Source organism: Thamnophis sirtalis, unplaced genomic scaffold (assembly GCF_051295495.1).
Source record: "Thamnophis sirtalis isolate CommonGarterSnake01/CBP01778 unplaced genomic scaffold, rThaSir2_p1.2 scaffold_6, whole genome shotgun sequence".
In the NCBI taxonomy this organism is placed as follows: Eukaryota; Metazoa; Chordata; class Lepidosauria; order Squamata; family Natricidae; genus Thamnophis; species Thamnophis sirtalis.
In genome coordinates, this window is record NW_028261386.1 from 70897792 (window position 1) to 70922298 (window position 24507).

The window sequence follows — 24507 nt, forward strand, 5'->3', positions numbered from 1 at the left end:
TTGTAGTTTTGATGTTGCCATTTGAATTCATGGCTTGAGCAGCCTTTGAACTCAGTGGCCTACATCATTCCAATGGACTGCCTGTGTTTGCTGTGTGACAATGTTCTATGGGTGAATCAATGCATCAGTCTATCACAGAAACTGCACAACCAGAGGGTTGAATAAGCTGGTGGTGCTGGTGACAATGTGTCTTTTGTTCTCACTAATCATGACATGGTGGAAAGGCAGCGATAGTGGTAACCAGGTCATCCACTCTGAGATATTTCCTCTGAAACATGTGAAATGTTTGGAACAAGGGAAAGAGGAAAGGAACAAGCAGGTCCTTACCAATACTGAATTTTTAAACTGCCCATAGTTATTGCAAGCCTTGCAATAACTGCCTTGATGCCAGTCATCATTTCCCAATGGCAACTGCTGGGTAGACATCATAAGTGACCCTGATCATCTATCTGGAAGGAGGTTTTGCTGTAGAAGCATGTTCCTCTGTTAGCTTCTGTCTGCAGAAACGTCTCTTGGCATTTTCAGTCTTGTTTTCTCTGTCCTCTGTCTTTGCTCATCATGTCAACAGCAGCTTCTAAGCAGTTCATATGGACAGGGTTTTTAGAAATTCATCCACATGCATGGCCTGTGAGAAAGCAGCCTTTTCCTACAAATTGTCTCTTCATGTTCCATGATTAGATTTCGTTCCCAGAGTTCTGCATCAACATCATAGAAATTGTGGGAAATGTACAATATATCTGTGAAGTGTGAAATTGAGGAAGACTGGGGCAATTGTTTAAGGAAAAGGTTATATTAAGAGGAATACCCTGACTTCACTTCCTAGAGTCATCTATGAGTTGCATACCAAATTGTTCTCTGCATATGTCTGTATTCCTGAAATGGTGTATGTACCTACTTGTCAGATGCACCTTTCAACTTTCTCTATTTAAATGCATTGGATAAAATGTACATTAATTTTATTAATTAAGGAAACAAGCATTTGAAAGCACTGCATTCAAAGACTTGCTCTTCAACCTCTTATTTTAGAACAGTGTTTCTCAACCTTGGCGACTTTAAGTCAGGGAGTTGAAGTCCACAGGATTTAAAGTCGCCAAGGTTGAGAAACATTGTTTTAGAAGCTGTCTTGTTTGGGATATAAGACAGAACCCTTTTACTATGTTCCCTAAGAGATCTAAAGGCATTTAGCTTCCATTAAGGACAGATTGAGAACAATTGGTGATACACCCAATAGAGAATCTGATAATTTTTTTGGGGGGGGGGAAAGAGACGGTCTTTTTTCCCAATTTCTTCAGCAAAAGAAGAACACGTATCTCTTCTTCAGCAATTTCATAATACCATATTAAGGTCAGATGAATAAACTGTACATTGTTGCATTGACAGAAAGTTCACATGTGTTAATTGTTAAACTGCCTCCGGAGAGAAGCGATGTAAAATTATGAGAAGGTCACAGCAGACTATCTTCTAATCAGGTCACTGGTCTTGTTTTTCTACCTTCTTCAAGGAAATCGTTAAAGACCCGCAGTTTATTCTTGGAGGAGCCACAAGAACTGACATTTGTCAAGGAGACCTTGGTGAGTATTTTTCCACTGGAATGATTTTTGCCCTCTTTGATACAAGGTATTAGGTGGTCCTGTTAAGATATTGTGTAAAATGTGTGGAGGCTTCCTAGTGGATAGATCCAGGTGCCTCACTCACTCTAATCTAGATGAACACAGGTTGACTTGTGCTCCCCAAAACCTAATGAAGTTTGCACTGAAAGTCTCCTTCAGATACACAGCTGAAGCAATGGAGGTATGGGAAGAGAAAGAAGGACCAATATGCATCTCTCTTCTTATCAAATCAGATGTTCAACTGACTGACTAAGGGAAACGACTGATTTAGAGGTGGTTCCCCCCGGTTTAGATCGGTTCGACCAAATAGGTAGTAACTCGGCCAGACACGTGACCGTACTGGGTCTATCCTCAGTGGTGCCATCTTGGTTTTCTGTTTTGCACATGTGCAGAACAATCTTCATTGAAAAAAATGTTATTTTTCCCTTTTTTAATGTTGTGCAGACCTTTTTAAGTACAAATGTGCACACGCAGGGATCAAAATTTTTCAGGCTCCGAACCAGGAGTAATGCTGACAGGCACACACCCCTGAACTGATTATGAGGAAAACGTTGTTAGTCAAGTATGGGATAGAGCCATATGCAGCAGCACATGCACACATGCGATGGAATCCAAGAAATTTAAAACTGAAAGGGATCTTAGTCGTCATCTAATCTCATTATCTGCTAAATACAGGATTCCATTAAAAAGGCCCAAGGCAATGTTTGCACTTCAACAGCCCCATTCAGCAATAAGTCTTGTGCAGACACTGAGTAGATTACTTAATTTTCTCTTTTCACCTAGTGAGAAACATTTTGCATTTATGTGTGCGTTAATTGCTTTAGAACATAATTCCTCTACTGTCAACAAAGATGACTGGCAGAATCTGAAGTTTATTTTTTAAAAATGGAGACCCCCTCAAACAAGAAAAAAGCCTTTCAGTCCAATGTATCAGGAACAAGCTTTATTGAAATTCGTTCCTGGGTAGTAAAGATGAAGATTGAAGTCAAAATATGATGCAAACTGATTTTAAAATCTTCTTTGCTATATTATGCAACATTTATTGATTGATATCCCACCTTTCACTCGGGAGTTCAAAGCAGCATGGGTAGCAAATTCTCTTGCTATTTTCCCAACAACTTAGTGAGATAGATTGGTGAGAGAGAGAGGGGGAGAGAGGGTGGGAGAGAGGGGGGGGATTAGCCCAAAATAATCCAGTGATTTTCCATATCTGATGATAGACTGGAATATGAGGCTTTCTATCCTAGTCCAACACCTTACTAACTATATCATACTGTCTCTCCATTTTGCAAATGAACCAAAACAGCTAAGATGCCCTTGAAATGTGCTACTACCAGATTAGAATTAAGTTGTTATTGTTCAGTCACTAAATCATGTCTAACCCTAAACCTAATCCCATGGACCATCCATAACACTCCAGGCCCCCTGCCTTCCATTTTTTCCCAGAGTCTTCCCATGCGCACTGTGTTGATGACACTATCTAACCATCTCATCCTCTGCTGTCTCCTTTTCCTTTTGCCTTCAGTCTTTCATAACATCAGGGTCTTTTCCAATGAGTCGTCTCTTCTGCTTTGGTGGTCAACGTATTGGAACTTCAGCTTCAATATCTGTCCTTCCAAAGGAGAATCTGAGTTGATTTCCTTTTGGAATTACAGCTAAGAGTTCCAAGCAAAACAAGGAATTATTTAGTAGGAAATATTTATCTTATTTACATTAGATCAAAAGTATAACCTGTATATTGTTCCATATAATTTTTCAGGTGATTGTTGGCTATTAGCAGCTATAGCATCTCTTACCCTCAATGAAAAAGTACTAGCCAGAGTTATACCACAAAATCAAGATTTTGACTCAGATTATGCCGGAATATTTCATTTTCAGGTAACCCCTCCACACACTCTTGCATGAATAAATGAATGTTGAATATCCTGGGAGCTGGGAAATCCATATGTAATTAAATTACAGCTGTCAGGATCCCTTATATTTAATTCTGCTATTTGATGTGTCTGGAAACTGTGAGTCAGGCACATCTGGGAGACATATGAGCTTTCTGCCATTTTATTATCTCTAACAGGTCAGAATTTTGACAGTCTTCTCTTTGAGATTTATTTTGCAATAGTTTCACTATCTGACAATATTTGTTGCATATCTAGATCAGAAATCAAGCCTAGAATGAAATATATCTGATTATTTATTAGATTCCTCACCTGCCTATCTTTCAAGACCTCAAGGAAGTGTACATAATGTTCCCTCCTCCCATTTTTTCCCTAAGTACCAATCCTGGGAGATCAATCAGGTTGATGGGGACTAGAACCATTTTCCTGGAATGAACCCATGGCCACCACCTTCACTTTTTAAAAACTTTTTGTCTCAAAGGTGCTTTTTCAAGAGGCAAATGGGCTTTCTCTTTTTTCTTTGAAGAACGTTTCGCTTCTCATCTAAGAAGCTTTTTCAGCTCTGATAGGATGGTGGGGAATGGAAGGAAGAAGAAGAAGCTGAAGTTTCCTCTTGAAAAAGCACCTTTGGGATAACCATGACCTGAATGACTGAGACTCTCCATAGACATTTTAAAAATTTTGTTTCATTAAATTACAAGAGCATGAATCCTGCAGCATGTTTTTAGATTATAAGCTTTTGTATCTATCAAATGCATGAATTTTGTTTTGAGAGCTGAGAGATGCTGTCCTTTCTCAGTGCTGTTCCACCTTATCCATAAAATTAAAAGCTTCTTGTAGCCTTCACTTCCAAGGCCTAAAGCAGTATTGGAACTTCCTGGTCCTACTTCAATTTTTCCCTGGCTTATTACCATTATTAAATGATTCTCTATCTGTCTTTACCGAGATAGTTTTGGCAGTACAATGAATGGCTGGATGTTGTTATTGATGACCGCTTGCCCACTTTCAAAGACCGCTTGGTTTTTCTGCACTCAGCTGACCTCAATGAATTCTGGAGTGCCTTGTTGGAAAAAGCCTATGCCAAGTATGTAGATAACTTGATCTTCATCTTCTATTTTGTTTCCACACTTGTCATGATTTATAGTCTTTGGATTTGCAATCCCAGTTTTATAAATATTGTATTATGTGGGTTTTGATCATAGACTGAGTTGATCAAGCTTGTTTGTTTATTTGTTTATCATTACTTTTGTATGCTGCACAAATTTAACTGTAGGTTTTTAAATTTTAAATTCAACTTGCTTTTTGTGTTGTGGGCTAAAGTGAAATTTCAAATAAGTTTGAAAGTTCTCATCAACGGAAATAAGTTAGCCAAAATATTTGCGAGGTTTCAAGGGAAGCCAAACAAGTCATAGGAAAAGCTGCACAAAATATCAGTTTTGCTATTCTTGAATTTGATTTACAACACTAATAGTTTAAGTAGGTGATATTTTGATTTTTTTTAATGCCATGTAAGTCCTATAGATGTTTCTGCATGTCATGAGCCACAACAGGAAATTCACATTGCACCTGAACATGTTTGAAGTAAGATGGACATGACCTCATTTCTTTTTAATTAATTAATTAATTAATTAATTAATTAATTTTCTTTTTTTATTATTAAAAGTTTTAAAAAGGTTTTACAAATATTTACCTCCCTTCCCCCACCCAACACACCTCCCCCCCAACCTCCCAGAGCAAATACAAGGTGTAAATCTTTAACAATCATATTCTAAAGTAAACTAACAGACTTTAGCATCATCCTCACTTGTACTTTAACTCCCCTTTTGTTAAACTAACTCTAAACAAATTATACCATTCCTTGCTCTTTCAAACATAAACTGTCTCGAGTTTCTTAGTCCCATATTTATTTTGAATATAATCAGTCCATCTTCTCCACTCCAGCTTGTATTTCTCGTCTGAAAGATCCTTGAGATATGCTGATATTTTAGCCATCTCTGCTAAATTTGTTACTTTTAATGTCCATTCTTGAATAGTAGGCAGATCTTCCTTCTTCCAGTATTGCACCACCAATAGTCTTGCTGCCGTTGTTAGGTTCAGAATCAAATTAGTCTCTATAACCGTACAATCAGTAGTTATACCTAACAAGAATAACTGAGGGGTAAACTTTATCCTCTTTTTAAAGATATTTTGCATAATCCACCATATTTTTATCCAAAATGCTTTGACCTTTTTACAAGTCCATCATATATGATAATATGTAGCATCAGCACAATCACATCTCCAGCATTTAGGTTGTAGGTTCGGATACATACTCATTTTTTTATGTATGTATATTTCTCTGACAATCTCAGGTTGAATGGAAGTTATGAAGCTCTAAAAGGAGGAAGTTCAATTGAAGCCATGGAAGACTTCACTGGGGGAGTTGGAGAAACATTTGAAGTTAAAAAGGCTCCAAAAAATTTCTATGAACTCTTACAGAAGGCACTTCAAAGAGGCTCACTGGTGGGCTGTTCTATTGATGTAAGTAGAAGTATCATTGTGAGTTTGAGTTTTCTGACAGGATATTTCCTCAAGTTATTATGCCCCAAAGCAACCGAATATATGATACAGAATAGGGCACAGAACAGGAATATGGTGTCCTCAAGTGGCTTTGGATAATTCCAGTCAATTCCAGCCATTGTATGTAATACAAATTTTAGTTCAAAACATGTGGAGAGCTTTAGATGGATTCTTATGGAGTATATTATCAGGGAATGTTCCTAATATGTAGAAATTCATTTTGAAATACTGTTATGGGACTTTCCCTTGAGCATGACTCTTTGATTAATTGAGGGTCCATTCATAAAAAATGGCACCCTTCACACATTTCTTTTTCTCTACATGATTCTTCCAAATTGCCAGCCAATATCATCCTTTCCTAAACTGGCATTTTCTGGAAAACATTGGGTTGGCAAATCAGCCCTAATGTTAAACACAGCACCACTGGATAATGATGATGTAATTTTCAGCTTCTTTTCCCTATCCCTCTGGAAAATCTTTCCTAGAATGTCTCTTATTAAATCATGGAATTGAGGTTTGTATTCAGTTAATCCCTCCTGCTGAGCTGAACTGAGATTCTGAGCTGAACTGGATAAGCCATGACTTAATTTAGCCTGGAGGCCGTATTGTTTGTGCTCCAGATATTTTAAAAACCCAGCGGCAGGAACCCTTGATTTCTCATAGGCTGTGCTTGGGAAGAAAGCTGAAAATTCACTTTGTCAACTTTCCACATAATTCTAAGTAGAAAATGTTTTGATGACAATGTAGAATTGTGACAAAATGTTAGCCAGATCACTGGCTGTTTTGTTCATTCCATATTTTGTTTCTAATATTAACTGAATCTAAATGTGAAAGTGTCAATAATTTAAACAATACACACTGTGCCCTACCATGTTAGTATGTAGGAAATCCTAGTTATTTTAGTGGGAATTATTGTATGAGCATTTGTGAGAGCGGTATACCACACGCCTTCATATAAAAAGCCATATATGGTCTTTCAGTTGCACACCAGGGAGCATATGCCTCAAAGTAGTGAACAGGATCAATCATTTTCATTCTTTTTGCCCTTACAGTGAATGAAAAATAACTATAGATACAGTACCAAATTTTCCTCAGATAACAATAAGCTATTTCCCAAATAACCTACTTTTAAGGTGGACATGGCATCTTAGATTCATTAAAAAATATTAATGGGGGTAGTTGAGGGTTTGTTTTTTTCTGTCTAATCGTTCTTGTCCAAGTAATCTTACATTCAGATTTGTCTTTCTTTCAGATAAATGCAATCATGTGAGTGCTCAGTGATCAAGAATTTAATCATTTCCCCCTTTCTATCACATGATTCAATATGGCCACATTTGGTAGCCTCTGGGAATTGCACCCATGGGTTTGTGAGAAAATTAATTGACTCTTTCATTGATTGTCTCATTATTATTGAACTGCAACCATTTCTATTCTCTTTCTCAATCCAATCCACTTATAAATTGATTCACAACAACCACAGCTTATACCTTGCTCATCCTACAGGCAGCTCAGAAACACACCCTAAAACCTACACAGATTCTCTGAGAAAAGTGAGGCTCAGAGTAAGAAATGGGCTCTAGATCAGGGGTGTCAAACTCAATTTCATTGAGGGCTACATCAGGTTTGTGTTTGACCTTGGGGGGCTGGGGTGGGCATGGCCATAGTGGGTGTGGCCAGCTCGATTCATTTGCATTGGGGGCTGCTGTGGTGACCTGAGAACTCTGCCAGCGAAAATGGGCTCACGAGCTCCATTTTTGCTGGCAGAGGTTTGCAGGAGGCCATTGCAGCCCAAAATGGAGCTTGGGAGCCCATTTTCACTGCCAGAGATAACACGGGCTGATCCTTCGCTGTTTTCAGGATGGCCCCACGGGCTAGATCTAAGCACACTGTGGATTGGATCGGGCCCGTGGGCCTTGAGTTTGACACCCTTGCTCAAGATGGATTCAGAGTGGAACAGGGATTTTCATTTCTCACAGCCAAGCATTGGAAATTGTTTGCAATAAAATCCTTCCATTAGTAGTCTCTTCTGCAGCTTGGGGTTGGGAATCTTGCAAAACAAAGTTGGGAGTGGGAATGTTGCAGGAAAAATGAGAAAAGAGATAAGTGGAAATCTGTACATGCAATTCTGGGTTTCAACTTGGGCACAGTGTGGTACTAAAATTAATTTGTAAGTGTCCTTTTAACAGCATGATAGAGATGCTAACGTTTTCTTCATATTCTATTCCAGCGGTTATCTTATTTCTAATTCCACACATTCCTGCATATACTTACAAAAACAAGTATGATTTCAATAAAGCAAAAAGGTTGATTTTTTAAAAAAATTCCATTATTTAGATCAGCAATGCAGCTGAGTCAGAAGCTCGAACACCAAGTGGTCTCATAAAAGGTCATGCATACTCAGTAACTGGTATTGATGAGGTAAGCACCTTCTTATTGTGATATTTCTCACTAGAAAGTAGATGCCTAGAAAATAATCTAATAATCCCAGTTAGATACCAGCTACCATATCTGAACTGTAGAAACCCACACTACCACTAAATGACAGCAAAGTAATTTAGAAAAACGTGTTTCTCTCTGGTGCCATCTTTTGCACTCCAGTATGGCAACCTTAAACACAACTGGAAGAAAATTGAGGTTTGGAAACAGAACTCGCTTGCTAATTCCATTCTCAGGATCAGATGTGTTAGAATTTGTTGCACTGGTAAGATATGGCAGCAAGCTTATTAGAAAACAGATGGGACAATATTCTACTCCAGGCTACTCCATAGTGCAATTTGTAAAGGTAAGTGGCCTATACAATCATTTAATGCAATGTTTTGAAGAGTTACAGGAACTGGGTAAATGTAATCTAATGAAAAGTAGGATTAGGGGGAGCATGATAACAGTGTTCCAATATTTGAGGGGTTTCTACAAAGACAAGGAGATCAAATTATTTTTCAAAGCACCAAAAGGCAAGATAGTAAACAATGGATGGAAACCAACCAAGGAGAGAAGCATAGCTTGCCTCCAGAAGTTGTGGGTGCTCCATCATTGAAGGCTTTCAAAAGGAGACTGGACAATCGTTGTATGAAATGGTTTTATAGAGTCTCCTGCTTGAGCAGGGGGTTGAACCAGAAGACTTCAAGAGATCCTTTCCAACTCTATTATTCTTTATTCTAACTGCCACAACTTTAAGAGGTGTGGACTCCAATATTTAGAAGTCCACACTGCTTGAATTTGGAGAAGTTGAGGAACACTGGTTTAATGCCTCAGTCACTCCTGAGGTCTTCTGAGCACTCAGAAGCAGTTTTTTATGTTCTTGTATGTTCTCACAACAGCAAGTCCTCAAATCAGCTCAACCTCCTGTCTTTCCGTCTTATTCTGTTACCGCTTCTGCTCATGAGGTGTGTGTGTGTGTGTGTGTAAGAGTGCAAATGTGTGTATTTATACATGCGTGCATGTACAGTGTGGAGGGAGTTACGTTGGCTTTTTTTCACTCACATACTTCTTAAATTATTTTAAAGTGGGAATCGATTAATAGGAGAGGAGATGCATCATAGCATAAATGTCCTGTGGTTCTCTACTGCTCATTTAACAATGTTCATCTAAAAGGTCAAATAGTTAAATAATGAATTAAACATGGCAATGTTAATCAGAAATTAATTTCATTATCACCCATCAAATTGTATATTAAAAAATATACATAGCCCAATCTGTTTATATGCAATTCCGAGGCTGAGGTGACCATAAAAACTGCAGTTGACTTTCAAAACAGGCGAAATAATTTATGCAATAAGATTACTGTTTTTAGTAGATCTTATTTAAGTTAAGAAATTGAAGTGCGGGGTTTTGGTGTTTTTTTTTGAAACGGAGAGTTGTTTTAATTTTTTTCAGCTCTCACTGGCTTTGGTTCTTAATAGGTCAATTACCAAGGGCAAACAGTGAGGCTCATTCGAGTACGGAATCCGTGGGGTCAAGTGGAATGGAATGGTGCCTGGAGTGACAAGTTAGTATTTTCTGTTCAAGGAATTTATAATCATGTTATAAAAGAATACCCAGAAAACCAAATTATCAACAATGTAATCATCATACTCAAAAAATGTTCAGTATTGCCATGGGTATAAAAATATTCCTCAGTTCATTGTTTTAATATTAAATATCTGAAATTCAGAAAAACAAGTTTAAAAACCTTACAAAAGAATGGGATTTATTTATATCCGAAAAATAAGGAAACAAAGTAGTCCTCAGCTTACAACTATTGGTTTAGCGACTGTTTGAAGTTGCAATGGCATTGAAAAAAAAGTGACTTACAACAGCTTCTTGCAGTTCTGCCCATCACAGCTTCCTCACAGTCATGTGATCAACATTTGGTTGCTTAGCAACCGGCATGTGTTTATTATCATTGCAGCCTCCCGGGGTCATGTGATTGCCATGTATGACCCTCTGAGCAGCTTCCGACAATGGGGGAAGCTGGATTCACTTACTAACCCCGTGAGTCACTTAACAACTGTGACAAAAAGTTCATAAAATTGGCCGTGACTCACTCACCAATCTCCTTGCTTGGTAACAGAAATTCTGGCTCCCATTGTGATTTTAGGTCCTGGAGTACCAGTACATTTCCAGTGCCACCGTTTTTAGAAGGAATTAGTTTGAAAGCTCCCCCCGCCCCCATTCTGGATTGCACATGGATGTTATTGTTCCTCGTAGTCTTCTGTTCTTGTTATAATCTTACTGTTTTGTTACCCTGTCTATTATTTTAATATTTTTATGGCAAGAAAGAAGAGCATGCCACTCAAAATCCTACCATATTGAATTTTGTCAAATGATTAAATCGATCGATTGATTGATGGAGGGAAAGACTGCATTTATGAGCGCATTTTCAATTGCAAGTAAAGATAGATCCATATGACCCCATTTCCACTTCCTGTAAATAAGTTCGAAGTCGTCGCCTGGGCAGTTGCATAGAACAAGCAGGGGACAGTAGGGAGAAATCAATGCTTGCCTTCCAGCAGACCATTAGAGTGCAAAAGATATCATTCACGTAGGCTCCACTCCAAGCTACTGAAGGTCTTAGGGCAACAAAAGTCCTTTCAGGCAAAAAAACAAAGCAAAACAAAAAGGGAAAACAAAAAAAATGTAAACCAGTGGTTTATCCATGTTTCTAGAATAGGGGTGTCAAACTCACTTTGTCACAGCAGCCTCATGTGACGTACAAGGACTTTTTCCCCCTTCGCTAAACCGGGCATGGGCATGGCCAGCGTATGACACATCTGGCCCATGTGCCAGGAGTTTGGAAGCCCTGTTCTAGAACATATGTATATATTTTTGGCTGTTTGCAATTAATTAGATGATGAGGATGATGAGGATGATGAGGATGATGAGGATGATGATGATGATGATGATGATGATGATCCTTCCTTTTGAAGCTCCTCTGAGTGGGATTTCCTCAGCCCATCAGAGAAACAGCAACTACATCATACAGCATTAGATGATGGAGAATTCTGGTAAATGAAGCTTCTAATTGTAATCCTAAGTATATTAAAGCAAGTACGAATATCCTTGTATTGACTAGTTCTTGTTTTAATTGAAAAATCCTTAAAACAATGTGATGTGTTTTTGTTATTATGAAACATTAAATGTTCATTTAATTTAAAATAACATAATATATTGCAGATATATTCCATGAACGTTGTTTATGTCCTTTAAACAGAGAGAGTGGGGAAGATGGGGGGGCATGCAAAGAGTTGCTACCCAGAGAGGCTATCAAGGGTTAAAAACATCCAGTGCAAGAAAAATGACAAAATAATAATTACAGTAATGGATATTATGCCAAAGATTGAATATACAACTTATATTTACAGCAGACTAATGTAAATTCTGATTACTAATTTGGTGGAAAAATAATTCAAGGAGGGATGGGGGTCAACCAAACTTCAGGGGCGAGGTGCAGGTTATTCCATAGGGCAGGTACTACCAATAGATGAGGCACAGTTTCTGAGTCCCATAAAATGGCTTTGGTCGTTGGGAACTGAAGCATATCAGCATTGTTGACGTATATAAGAGTGGGGGAGATGTAATCAAAGAAATAAGCAGTACCTGTGCCATGAAAAGCTTTATGTGTGACCCAGAAGCCCACTGGTAACCAGTGCAGCTTTTAGAATAATGGTGTGGCATGGGCATAATAAACACATAGCTAATTGCGCTGTCACATTTTGGACCAACTAAAGCTTGACTGGTCTTCATGGGCAGCTCCATGTAGGACACACTGCAATAAGCCAGATGGAAAGTTACCAAGGCATGGGTGACTATGAGTAGGACCATCCAATCCAGGAATGGACATAATTGGGGTACAAAATGGATTTGTGCAAAGGCCCTCCTAGCCATAGTTACTGCCTGCTCTTCCAGCTAGCAAAATCCCCATATTGTATACCAACTCATTCTGATGTAGTGCAGCTCCATCCAGAAATGGGTAGACCCAGAACCCATAGCCTTTTGATATTCTAGGGTTGGGTCTTGGCTTGTTTGTTCCCACTCAGACTCCCACAGTCTCCAGACATTGTGTGATGGAGTGTTAATAGACCTTTGGGACATAAAGGATGCAACAAGTCAGTTAAGAGAGAAAAAAAATAGAGTCGTAACAGAAGAGATGCTTGAGCCCAGGAAAAGGTGGAAGTATAAGAAAGTGATTCAGAGTAATTCCATTTCACTTCTGTTAGATATAAGAAGATTTTTCTGGCAGAGAAAAGTTGCATTGTCCTATTAGTAATAAAAATATTTCCAGACATTTATATGGTTCTTGTTTCTGAGTTTGTCTGAGTTCAGCCTCACAGAAGAACAACTTCTGGGTCACTCAAATTCTGAGGGATTAGATTTATACGTCTCTCCTCCCCGAACAGTGATTTTGTACTAATATGTGGGAACCACCTTAGGTAGGGAAATAGTCAGATAAGATGCAGCTTAGCCTGGAGCAGGAATGCAGGTATGGCAAACATCCCAGAAGGGTCCCTTCCTAGTTTCGGGGACTGTAAAGGTGACAAGGGAGATAGATGTAGTTTCACACTTGAAAGATTCTGTTAATGTAATCTTGGAATAAAGTAGAATAATGTCATCTGGGCTCCTTCTTGAACTATCTTGCATGCTTAATAGACTTGAACTACCCTGCCTCTCCACAAAGAGGAGACCCACATCATATCCGTGCCAGAGGTTCGGACGAGTAGGTAGTAACTCGGCTGGCCACTCCCCCAAAACCAGTTTGTTCGTAGGCGCCGCCATCTTGGTTTTTGCTTTGTGAATGTGCAGAGCAATTTTTTTACTACTGCGCATGCGCACATAGCACACATCAAGCACTCAAAACACACGTGCATGCAAAGCGGGTCCCTGAGCAAACTGGCAGTAACAGAAGCAGTGAACCCCCCCTGATCACTGCCTCTTTAAGAGCTGGCAAACACCACCTTCTCACCCAAGAATGAATTCACTACTGCATGTCACCTTCTGGGAAGTCTGGGGTGGTGGTGGCATGGATTTAATTAACACCTGGTCCTACTCACAGCCTCTGTCCCCTTATTTAATATTTGCAGGCTCAAATGCTCCCCGGTAATCCATCCAGCTGAGGCCTTAGTCACTGGACCTGGAGAGCTAAAATCCAACTCAGATCAGAGATAGTGGCCTCCATAAGTTCCAGTAGAAGAGAAGCTCTTCTATTGTAGCTCAGAATTAAAGTGTGGAGTCCTTGGTGCTCTCTGAGCTTGTTTATTTGCTACAACCAAGCAAACACAGCATACAAACAAGCCCAGAGACTGCCACCAGATACCACATTCATAAGTCATTGCTACCATCTAGTGGTAGAAATCCTGGTACGCTTCTGTAGGGGCCATATCAATTCTCAAAATTTTGCCCTGAAATACCGTACTTAAAATCACTCTAAAGAGCTGCAGCTAAATCATTGAATAAAAAAGTAGCTTGAATATGATTCTGGACTGGTGTTCAAGTAATCCACAGAATTATTTCTCTTTTTTTGTCATGCATAGGATGAAGTTTGAAGATTTTCTGTCTCATTTTGAGAAAGTTGAGATCTGTAACCTCACACCAGATGCTCTTGAAGACAACGCTGCTCATAAATGGGAAGTGTCCATTCACCAAGGCAGTTGGGTCAGAGGTGCCACTGCTGGGGGCTGCCGAAATTTCATAGGTCTGCACATTTGCTTTTTCCCACTTGCATATTCTTCAGAGAAAGGCTATGGCACCCCTTACAAGCCCTTTGTCCCAAAGGTGCTTTTTCAAAAGGCAGCTGGACTTCCTTGTTTTCTTTAAAGATGTTTCACTTGTCATCCAAGAAGCTTCTTCAGTTCTGACTGGATGGTAGAGAATGGAAAGACCATTCAGTCAGAGCTGAAGAAGCTTCTTGGACGAGAAGCGAAACGTCTTCAAAGAAAAACCAGAAAGTCCAGTTGCCTCTTGAAAAAGTACCTTTGGGACAAGGATGACCAGAATAACTGAGAATCTGCATAGACACCTACAAGCCCTTGTTAATATCCCACAATTCCTCAAAGTCATTTGTTCAGAAATGATGGGTGATAGTTTTAGCAGATTTTTGTTGTGAGCCATCTAGATTTCTTTGATACTGTACATGAAAGTTTCAAAATTGTATTTAAAAAAACAGATCAATATAATAAGCAACTTAAGCCATACAGAATCAAACTCAAATGGGGTATCCTGCAAGTTAGTTCTAACTGAAACTGCTCATGTAATTATTTCTAGATTTCCCTTGGGGCAAATTTAAAGGAAAATCATAGCTATGCCAGAAAACATTTCCTTGCTCATAGCAGTTTTAAAATGTATGCTATGTGACCTATAGCAGAATGGACACTGAGATATAATGGATTCTCTCTGCTTTTACCCCCTCCCCCCACTAATGCATTCCCCAAATTTATTCTCATAATCAAAGAATGTATTCATTGAGTCTGGACAGAAACTAAAAAAATGTGCCTGTTGGAAGAGGTAAGGGGTTGAATGGAACATGAGCTTCTAGGGTTGAGCATAGTTCATTCACTTAATGGGCCATTTATTGGATCAATTACAGGATTATTATTTTTTTAAATGCAACTGCCGACAAGCAAAGAATACAAACCTCTGGCAGTACAGAACAGCTGGAAGGGGTATGTTTGCAATCAAACAGAGATGAGGCTGCTATTAGAATGGAATGAAATGTTGAAGACCATCTACTTGGAATGGCTTAAGACAACGTTAGGATTCTAAAATGTTAGCAATCGGTTCTCTGCCCAGTTGCTAGGTGGGTGTGGACATGGTGGATGTAGCCTACATGGCGTCCTGCACCATGGGAGGGGGCATTTCCACCCTCCCCAATCTCTGGAGGCTTTCCCCGAGCCCCCAGGAGGTGAAAACGGCCTCCCCTGAGCTTCGGAGGTCCTGGAAACAGGCCTGTTTTCGGACTTCTGGAAGACCCAATGTTTGCCGGACCAGACCCTCCGTGCGGTCCCTGCACTTACCTGGCATCCAAAGTGGGCCATGTGGAGACTTCGGGGAGGGGAGGGGTGGGCAGGGCCAGTGGGTCCTTCCAACTACTGATTCACCTGAACCAGTGGTGGGATTTAGCCAGCAGCTAAATCCTAGCACTGGCTTAAGACCACTACTTGATGTAAAGAGTCGGCTTCATTTGAAGCTAAATAATATCTTCACAGGAACAATGGAGCAGCAGCAGCAAAACAAAAAACAAAAAAAAACCCAACAGTGTTGAATACTAGCGCGGGAAATCCAAGCGCGGGAATAAAGGACTCCCTCCTGATTGGTTCCCGGGCGGAGCCGGTTCAATCCTCGCCCCGATTGGTCGAGCTACTCGACGGCCCATTGGCTCCTCGTTCAAACCCGGAGGTATAAATGTTTGGCGCGAACCACGCCACGTTGAATCGTAGTCACTCTGTTCTAAATAAAGGTTGCTGTTTGCATACCCGTTTTGTCGCGTCCCTTCCCTTCGCTCCAAGATGCAAAACTGGCGACGAAGGTGGGATTCCGATTCCCGCGACCACGGAGAAGAACAAGCCAGCTGCCACTGCGTCTGAACCAGCACGAACGCTATCCTCAGGCTGAGAACTCCGGCAGCGAACGCAAAATTTTCTCCGCCCTCTTCCTCCCCCTCTCTGGCTCCTCACCACGATGGCATCAGCGCTTCCTCCTTTCACGCCATTCGGATCCGCCGGAGAATCATGGGACGGCTTCATGGAGCGCTTCGAGTGCTACTTAATCGCATCGAAGAACCAGGCACAGACCGACGAGGAGAAATGCAGCTTCTTCTTGTCCTGCTGTGAGCCTTCCATGTTCGCCTCTGCGAGAGCCCTGGCCACCCCGAGGCCAGCCTACAAACTTGGGTGGGACGAGCTAATGTCCAGGCTGAGGAACCACTACGCTCCCTCACCCTCTCTGATCGCACGCCGCTTCACCTTCCGCCGCCGAGTGCAGAAGCCCAACGAATCCATCAGCCATTTTCTAGAGGTTTTGCGCACAGTGGCCGCCCAGTGCGATTTTGCAGACCTGGAGGAGAACCTCGTGGAGCAGTTTGTATGCGGGGTCCGCGACGTGCATTTGCGCAGCCACATGCTCCGGAACCACAAAATCACCTTGGTGCAAGCCGTGGAGACCGCGCGAGCAGCGGAGCTCTCCGAACAATCCACGGCCGACATCGAACGCCTCCAGCTGAAAACCCCCGCGCAAACCGCCGCGGGGCCTTCCACCCAGACGAACCTCGTCGACGATCTCTCTCCTGCTGAAGACGAGGAGGAGGAAACCGTCGGACAAATGAGGACGCAGCCGAAGCGGAGGCCACACCAGCAACCACCGACGCCCGCTCAGCCAGTCTCAAACGCACCTTGCCGCGGATGCGGCGGCCGCCACAGCCGCGCATCCTGCCCGTTCCGTTCCGCCGTCTGCCGCCGCTGCCGAGGAGAAGGACACCTCGCCAGGGTCTGCCGGGCTCTCGTGCCAGCCCCATCATTCATGCAGCCCAGCGACCAGCGCCAGGCACCGCAACGCCGCCAACAGCCACGTCCTGCGAGGCGAGCTGAGGACTGCCACTCAACCTACCAGCCCTCCGGCGCCGACTGCGTGGTCTACCAGGCTTCCCACGTTCCCGCCGGCGATCGCAAAATCAGCACCGCCGTCCGACTCGAAGGTCAGCTTTGTCGAATGGAGGTGGACTCCGGGTCTTCCCGTTCTCTCCTATCTTGGGCTTTGTTTCCCCGCCTTTGTCCCGGAGTTCCCCAGAGCCAATCGTCGGGGTCTCCCTCCTAGACTACCAGGGAAATGGGATTCCCACGGCAGGAATATTCCACATCCAGGTGGAATACGGAGACTTTAAGGGGAAACTCCCAGTTCTAATCGTCAGGAACGATCTGCCCGCTCTCCTTGGGTTGGATTGGTTTCCCGCCTTGGGCCTCACCATAGAGGGGGTGCACAGGGTAGTCCCCCTCACCGTAGATAGCGTTCTAGATGAGTTCGCAGATGTGTTCGATGGGAAATTGGGCTGTTATAAGGGCACCCCCATTTCCCTCTGCCTCGATCCCCAGGTCGCTCCCATTAGGCTGAAGGCACGCAGGGTCCCCTTCGCATTGAGAGCAAAGGTAGACGCTGAACTTGATAAGCTTATAGAGCAGGGGGTAATCGAGCCCGTAGATCACGCCCGTTGGGAAACCCCCATAGTCCTCCCGGTCAAACCCGATGGATCGGTGAGAATATGTGCCGACTATAAGTCGACCATCAATTTGGCCCTGCAGGCAAATCCATATCCGGTTCCCGTAGTGCAACACCTACTCCACTCCTTAGGGCAAGGCCGCATTTTCGCCAAGCTAGATATGGCACAGGCCTACCAGCAGCTTCCCGTAGACGACGATGCGGCTACAGCCCAGACCATCGTCACCCACCGCGGGGCCTTCCGTTGCCGCCGCCTCCAATTCGGCGTTTCGGTTGCCCCGGGAATTTTTCAGAGCCTCATGGAGCGGGTGCTCCACGGGCTCCCAGGCGTCGTTCCCTACTTCGACGACGTCCTGGTCGCAGCCCCCAGCCACTCGGAACTCCTAAAAATACTGCGGGAGGTTCTCACACGTTTTAGGGAGGCAGGACTGAAACTAAAGCGCAGCAAATGCGAAATTGCTGTTCCCAAAGTAGAATTCTTGGGGTTCCTCATCGATGCCCAAGGCATCCACCCCACTCCCTCCAAAGTTGCCGCCATCAAAAACGCACCTGCACCCACCTCTAGGGCGGAATTGCAGGCGTTCCTGGGGCTTTTAAACTTCTACGCCCCTTTTATTCCCCACAAGGCGTCGCTAGCTGAGCCACTACACCGACTGCTTGACCGGTCAGTGGCCTGGCAATGGGGTAGCCGTGAAGCGCACGCGTTCGCGGCTATAAAAGACATTTTGACCTCGTCGGCAGTCCTAATTCAATATAGCGATAGGATGCCCCTAGTTCTGACTTGCGACGCCTCTCCCTATGGCATAGGGGTGGTCCTGAGCCATGCCCTCCCGAACGGCTCAGAGGCCCCCATAGCTTTCTATTCCCGGACACTCTCCTCCACGGAGCGGAACTACAGCCAAATCGATAAGGAAGCCCTGGCTGCAGTGTCCGGCATTAAGCGGTTCCATGACTACCTCTATGGTAGGAATTTCACCCTTGTCACGGATCACAAGCCGCTCCTGGGGCTACTGGCAGGCGACAAGCCAACCCTCCCCATTTTGTCTCCCCGCATGACACGCTGGACGGAGTTTCTAACGGCGTATTCGTATACGCTGTTATACCGTCCGGGTAAGCAGCTAGGGCACGCAGACGCCCTGAGCCGTTGCCCTTTGCCACAGACGGACACAGCCCACGTGCCCGCGCTCTCTATTTTGTCCATCGCCGAATCCGACCTCCCCGTCTCTGCCGCGGACGTCGCAGCTTGCACAAAGGCTGACCCCGTCCTATCCCAAGTAGCTTCATGGGTTTTGAGGGGTTGGCCCGCGGAAAAGGTAGCGGAAGGATTCCGACCATTTAAAGCACGACAAGCCGAACTCGCCCTTCACGGGGGTTGTCTTGTCTGGGGGGATAGGGTAGTGATCCCCACAGCCCTGCGGGCACGAATCCTGCCCGCACTCCACAAAAACCACCCAGGCATAGCGCGAATGAAAGCCTTAGCCCGTAGCTATGTGTGGTGGCTCTTGCTAGATTCGGAAATTGCAGAGTACGTAGGCCGATGCAGGATCTGCCAAAACTCTAGGCCGAATCCCCCCACAGCCGCCCCTCGTGAGTGGGAAATCCCTAGAGGCCCATGGTCCCGTTTACACATTGACTTTGCCGGCCCCTTCCACGGCCGAAACTTCATGATAGTAGTCGATGCTTACTCCAAGTGGGTGGAGCTGGTAATCGTGACCTCCACCACAGCAGAGAGTACAGTGAGGGCCCTTCGTAAGATGTTCGCCACCCATGGGTTACCGGATGTGATAGTCTCAGATAATGGGCCCCAGTTTACCTCCACCACGTTCCAAGAATTCCTGGCCGAACAAGGAATCAGACACGCAGCCACCGCCCCTTATCACCCAGCTAGTAACGGCCGGGCGGAGCGCGCAGTTCGCTCAGCCAAAGAAGCTTTGGGCCGCATGGACCAGGGCGACTGGCAAGAAAGAGTGGCGGCTTACCTCTTGAGCCAGCACTCCATACCCTGCCCAACGACTAATAAAAGTCCCGCGGAGCTCTTGATGGGTAGGAGATTGCGAACCCCCCTAGACAGGCTCCATCCACTTTACGCAGGGGATCTGCCGAGCAACCTGGGGGCCCTCCCTTCCCACGCGTTTAAGTTAGGGGATCCTGTATGGGTCCGCTCCTTCTCTGGGGATCCACGGTGGGTTCCCGCAACCATCACTGCTCTGACTGGCCCCTGTTCCTTCAGGGTCGGCCTGGCCGACGGAACACAATGGAGGCGCCATGTGGACCAGTTAAGGCGACGCCTCCCCGTGGAAACAGACGGCCCGAGCCTCTCAGACACCCGCTCTCAGCATGAGCCACCCTCGATGACCTTCCCCCCAACGGACCGCCTCCACCCGGGGAACGGGGGACAAGCCGATACGAACTTTTCGGACAGACGCGCCTCACCCGGCTACTCCCTTCCTCGAAGCCCTTATCGAGACTCTGAACCTACACCCCAACCAGACTGCACGGGGCCACTGTCGGACGCTCCTGTTGCCACGGAGACGCCACCCCGGGCAAACGGACATCGGGCACCGGGCCCGGGGCCAGCGCCATCTCACGGGACCGCGTCGCAGATTCACCGCCCCGCCACGGACACACCTCCGCCGGCGGTTCCCCCCCCGACGACAACCGCCGGGGAGCCACGAAGGTCGGGACGAGAACGTCACCGTCCCACCTACTTACAAGACTATGTTTGCCCTTCCTAAGGGAACTCTTTGACTAGGGGGGGAGGGGTGTTGAATACTAGCGCGGGAAATCCAAGCGCGGGAATAAAGGACTCCCTCCTGATTGGTTCCCGGGCGGAGCCGGTTCAATCCTCGCCCCGATTGGTCGAGCTACTCGACGGCCCATTGGCTCCTCGTTCAAACCCGGAGGTATAAATGTTTGGCGCGAACCACGCCACGTTGAATCGTAGTCACTCTGTTCTAAATAAAGGTTGCTGTTTGCATACCCGTTTTGTCGCGTCCCTTCCCTTCGCTCCAAGATGCAAAAAACAGAATAAAGATGGAAGAAATAATTAAGCTAGATGAGAACAAATAAAAACAGCCTGGGAGTGGGAAGGAAGAGGGCACTCTCTGTCCTTGGGTGATGAGTAGCCTGCACTGGTGATGGGTCAGCATTCTGATGTTGTAAAATAAACCACCCACAATCTCCTTTTTGCTGACTGATTTCAGAAACATTTTGGACCAACCCCCAGTTCAAGCTCCAACTGGCAGAAAAAGATGAGGGTCAAGATGAGTGCACATTTGTAGCTGCCCTGATGCAGAAGAATCGCCGTAAACTCAGGAAACTCGGAGCTGCACTGCTAACAATAGGATATGCTATCTATGAGGTATTTCTATGGAGTTCCCTGCTCCAACTTGGGCCCTTCCAGATATGCAGTCATAGATTTTTCCTGAAATTTGCTGGCTGGAGAAATCTGGTCTACAATGTTTTGCACTGTTTGAACCCTCCCAGGCCCATGAGGGTGGCCCCAAAGTCTTTCCTTCCCTATTAAGTATGGCTTAGAATCAAACCACTTTATTTGTGGCTTAGTTCTTTGCATTTCATACTTGCAAATGCTGATTTTGTCTCAATCTTATTGAAGTGGTCCCAAAGGTATTGTTTCAAAAGACAACTGGACTTTCTGAACCGAGGAAGCTTCTTGGATGAGAACCGAAATTTAAAGGAAAAAACTAAGTCCAGTTGTCTTTTGGAAAGGACACTTATTGAAGTGAGTTCATAAATAAGATGGGTGTCCCCTCTGGCTAACTCTTTATTTCACCTAGTTGTGACCAGAAAATAAAAGTGTTTGTTTCTACCATTTGAGGCTTCAATGGCCTTTTAAGTTCAAATTAATTCATGATCTGAGAGCAAAATGCATGCATCTTTAGCTTAAGATTCAGTGAGATGCTGTCTAAAGCCCCTTTTCATTATCTTATTTCTTAAAAATATAAAAGTGCTAAATATCAGCAAACAACAAATTCAAAAAAATAATTAGGCAACAAACATTGGATTTCCATTTATAGAAGTTCCTATATTTAGTGCTCTAATGTGGCACATGTAGTCAAAGTATAGCATGATCTATAAAGTGATGACTAAATGGTGGGATGATAAATAAGTATAGGAATGTAGAAGCTGAACTCCAAAGTGCATGAAAATATTCTTCAATCAATATAAAGGAAAGGAAAGAAAACAATGTCAGACATATCAAACTAAGAAATAGGAACGCTGGTGGCGCAGTGGTTATAATGCAGTATTGCAGGCTAACTCTGCTCACTGCCTGGAGTTTGATCCTGATGGGCTCAAGGTTGACTCAATCTTCCATCCTTGCGAAATTGGTAAAATGAGGGCCTAAATTGTTGGGAGCAACATGCTGATGTTGTAAACTGCTCAGAGAGTGCTGTAAAGCACTGTGGAGCGGTATATAAGTCTAAATGCTATTGCTAAATAATCTGAACATTTAATTTCAGAGTCCTGATAAAGATGAACACTTGACAAAGGATTTTTTCCGCTACCATGCTTCCAAAGCCAGGAGCAAAACTTATATAAACTTAAGGGAAGTTTCTGATAGATTTGAGCTACCACCTGGCGATTACATCATTGTTCCAACTACATATGAGCCACAACAGGAAGCTGATTTCTGTCTAAGAGTTTTTTCTGAAAAGAGAGTAGTTACAAAGTAAGTATATCAAGGTTCTCACTCAACCAGAGTACAAAAGTCCATTAGTGACCGATCACCATTGAAAAGGTATAGAAATAATATCTGAAGGCTCTGAGAATAATTTGGCCGCTCCAATTCCTAAGTGAAGATGACTTATGCCAGCCTACTAAGTTTTACATGCTTTTAAGATCTTGCTCCACTGCTCCAGAATGCAGGAGGATGAGTGCACAGTTACACACATTTTCTGATGTCAAAATATATATAAATTTGGGAGATTATTGGAGAAAAATCTTATTGTTACCAGGAAATTATCTTGCCATCTGCAGTTAATATTTATTTTAATGTAGGCCATAACAGCTTCCTGATGTTGATTGTCACAATAGAACCTTACAACTGCTTTTCTGTTGTAACTAATCCTGATGATCTGATTTCTCTTATGAAATTCCAGTGGAAAATCAGCTTTTTAAAAACTGGATTCATGTTTTATAGGGAGATGGATGGAAATGTCAACATTGATTTGCCAGAGGTATGTCACCAAAATTTAATTAAAGACAAAATCAATCATATTATTAAATAATAATTATTTTCAGTTGTACAAGGGTGATAGAATACCAATCAAATTAAAGAATAACAGAATCTATCCTAAAACATATTAATATACTCTTTTTCTAAAATGGATCTAATCTGACGTATGGTAATACAAATAGGGATGATTTTTGTTTGTTTGTTTCTCCATCAATCATCTTTGGGTAATTTCAGGTTCCTGAGCCAACACAACCCCAACAAGAAACAGAAGAAGAAAAGCAATTCCGAGATTTGTTCAAGCAGATTTCAGGACCGGCAAGTCAACTAATAAAAATTATAGATCTTGTTAAAATTTTGATGGTTTACTGTCAGACAGTATGCTTTTCATGTAAAACAGCCAGGTTTAATCCTGGGCTAGTGAAAAACAAAACAAAACAGAATACCTCTCTTAGCTTATCCATATCACCAGAACACAGATATACCCCAGCAACCAAGTTCTCTTCAAAATATGTCCTTGCAACTCAGCCTCCATCTCAACAATAACCGTCTGTGGACGCGAAATTGAAGCTGATTTAACATTTCTAGCATAAAAGTAGTGTTTCCTCTGCCATTGCAGCAATCCACGTTTTTGTAGACACTCTTGAACACATGGAAGAGGAAACCCCAAAGGTCAGCTATCCTCCAGATGACCATAAGGCTGCCTCCTCTCCATCTGTTGTAGTCTGTTCTTCCATAGTGGTTTGTTTCATAGCTGCTAGGGAGGCATTAAGTGTCCTAATCCAGAGCAGATTGTGATTGGCTCTACTTGACCCAAAGTACCAATGAGGAACGCTGTCACTGACCCAAACAATTCCACCCCAATAGGAAAATAAAGTGACAGTGATAACATTTGCTCATTATATAGAGACATGTGAAACTCTAGCAGCCCAGTGAGATTCTTGATTCCTCAACATCTGGAAGAGCATGCTTCTATATTGTAGGTTCAGACCCCCCCAAAAAAAGAAACCCTGAATGTTGATATCCAATTAATGTCAGAGATGCTTGTTTCCAGTATATTAGAAAAACTCTAGATGCATTTTATTGCTATTGATATAATTAAATACAATTGTTCCTTCATAGAGCAAATATAATGAAATTGATTCCCTATAGTGATATAGTCCTCTCATTGTGTTGTTGTTTTTGTTGCTTTAGAGGGTATTTTATCTTTCAAATGATGAGCTCTTCCAAACAAAATAATAATTTTTAAACTGCATTTTGAACCCACAAAGGCTGATTTCCTTTATTTACGGTAACTGCAGGACATGGAGATCAGTGCAGAGGAACTTGAATATATCCTGAATGCTGTGTTGGAAAAAAGTAAGTGTCAACATGGCCATAGATCCTCTAACCCAACTGGTGAATGGTTTCATGTCCCATAAAATGATGAATTGGATAAATTTGCACACAACAGATTAAGTAAATACCTGGATTTACAGTCCAATCCCATGCATTCTTTCTTAAAAGTAAGTCTGGCTGAGATCTGTCAGTTCAGTCTTTCATAAAAACTGGATAAAGACAAGAAAAAAACTGA

General features: G+C 43.1%; 1 protein-coding gene across 3 annotated transcripts in view; it reads left to right on the forward strand.

Annotated features, from left to right (window-relative positions):
- Positions 1-24507, forward strand: part of CAPN9 (calpain 9) — a 46170-nt gene that overhangs the window by 8050 nt on the left and 13613 nt on the right. For all 3 annotated transcript variants that reach the window (XM_014059638.2, XM_087718110.1, XM_087718109.1), the window contains exons 3-15: positions 1502-1571; positions 3370-3488; positions 4453-4586; positions 5854-6022; positions 8396-8479; positions 9961-10046; positions 11467-11544; positions 14068-14228; positions 20944-21101; positions 22222-22430; positions 22902-22938; positions 23172-23252; positions 24236-24293. In XM_014059638.2, coding sequence (XP_013915113.2) covers positions 1502-1571; positions 3370-3488; positions 4453-4586; positions 5854-6022; positions 8396-8479; positions 9961-10046; positions 11467-11544; positions 14068-14228; positions 20944-21101; positions 22222-22430; positions 22902-22938; positions 23172-23252; positions 24236-24293 — 1444 coding nt within the window. The remainder of the gene's footprint in view (positions 1-1501; positions 1572-3369; positions 3489-4452; positions 4587-5853; positions 6023-8395; positions 8480-9960; positions 10047-11466; positions 11545-14067; positions 14229-20943; positions 21102-22221; positions 22431-22901; positions 22939-23171; positions 23253-24235; positions 24294-24507) is intronic.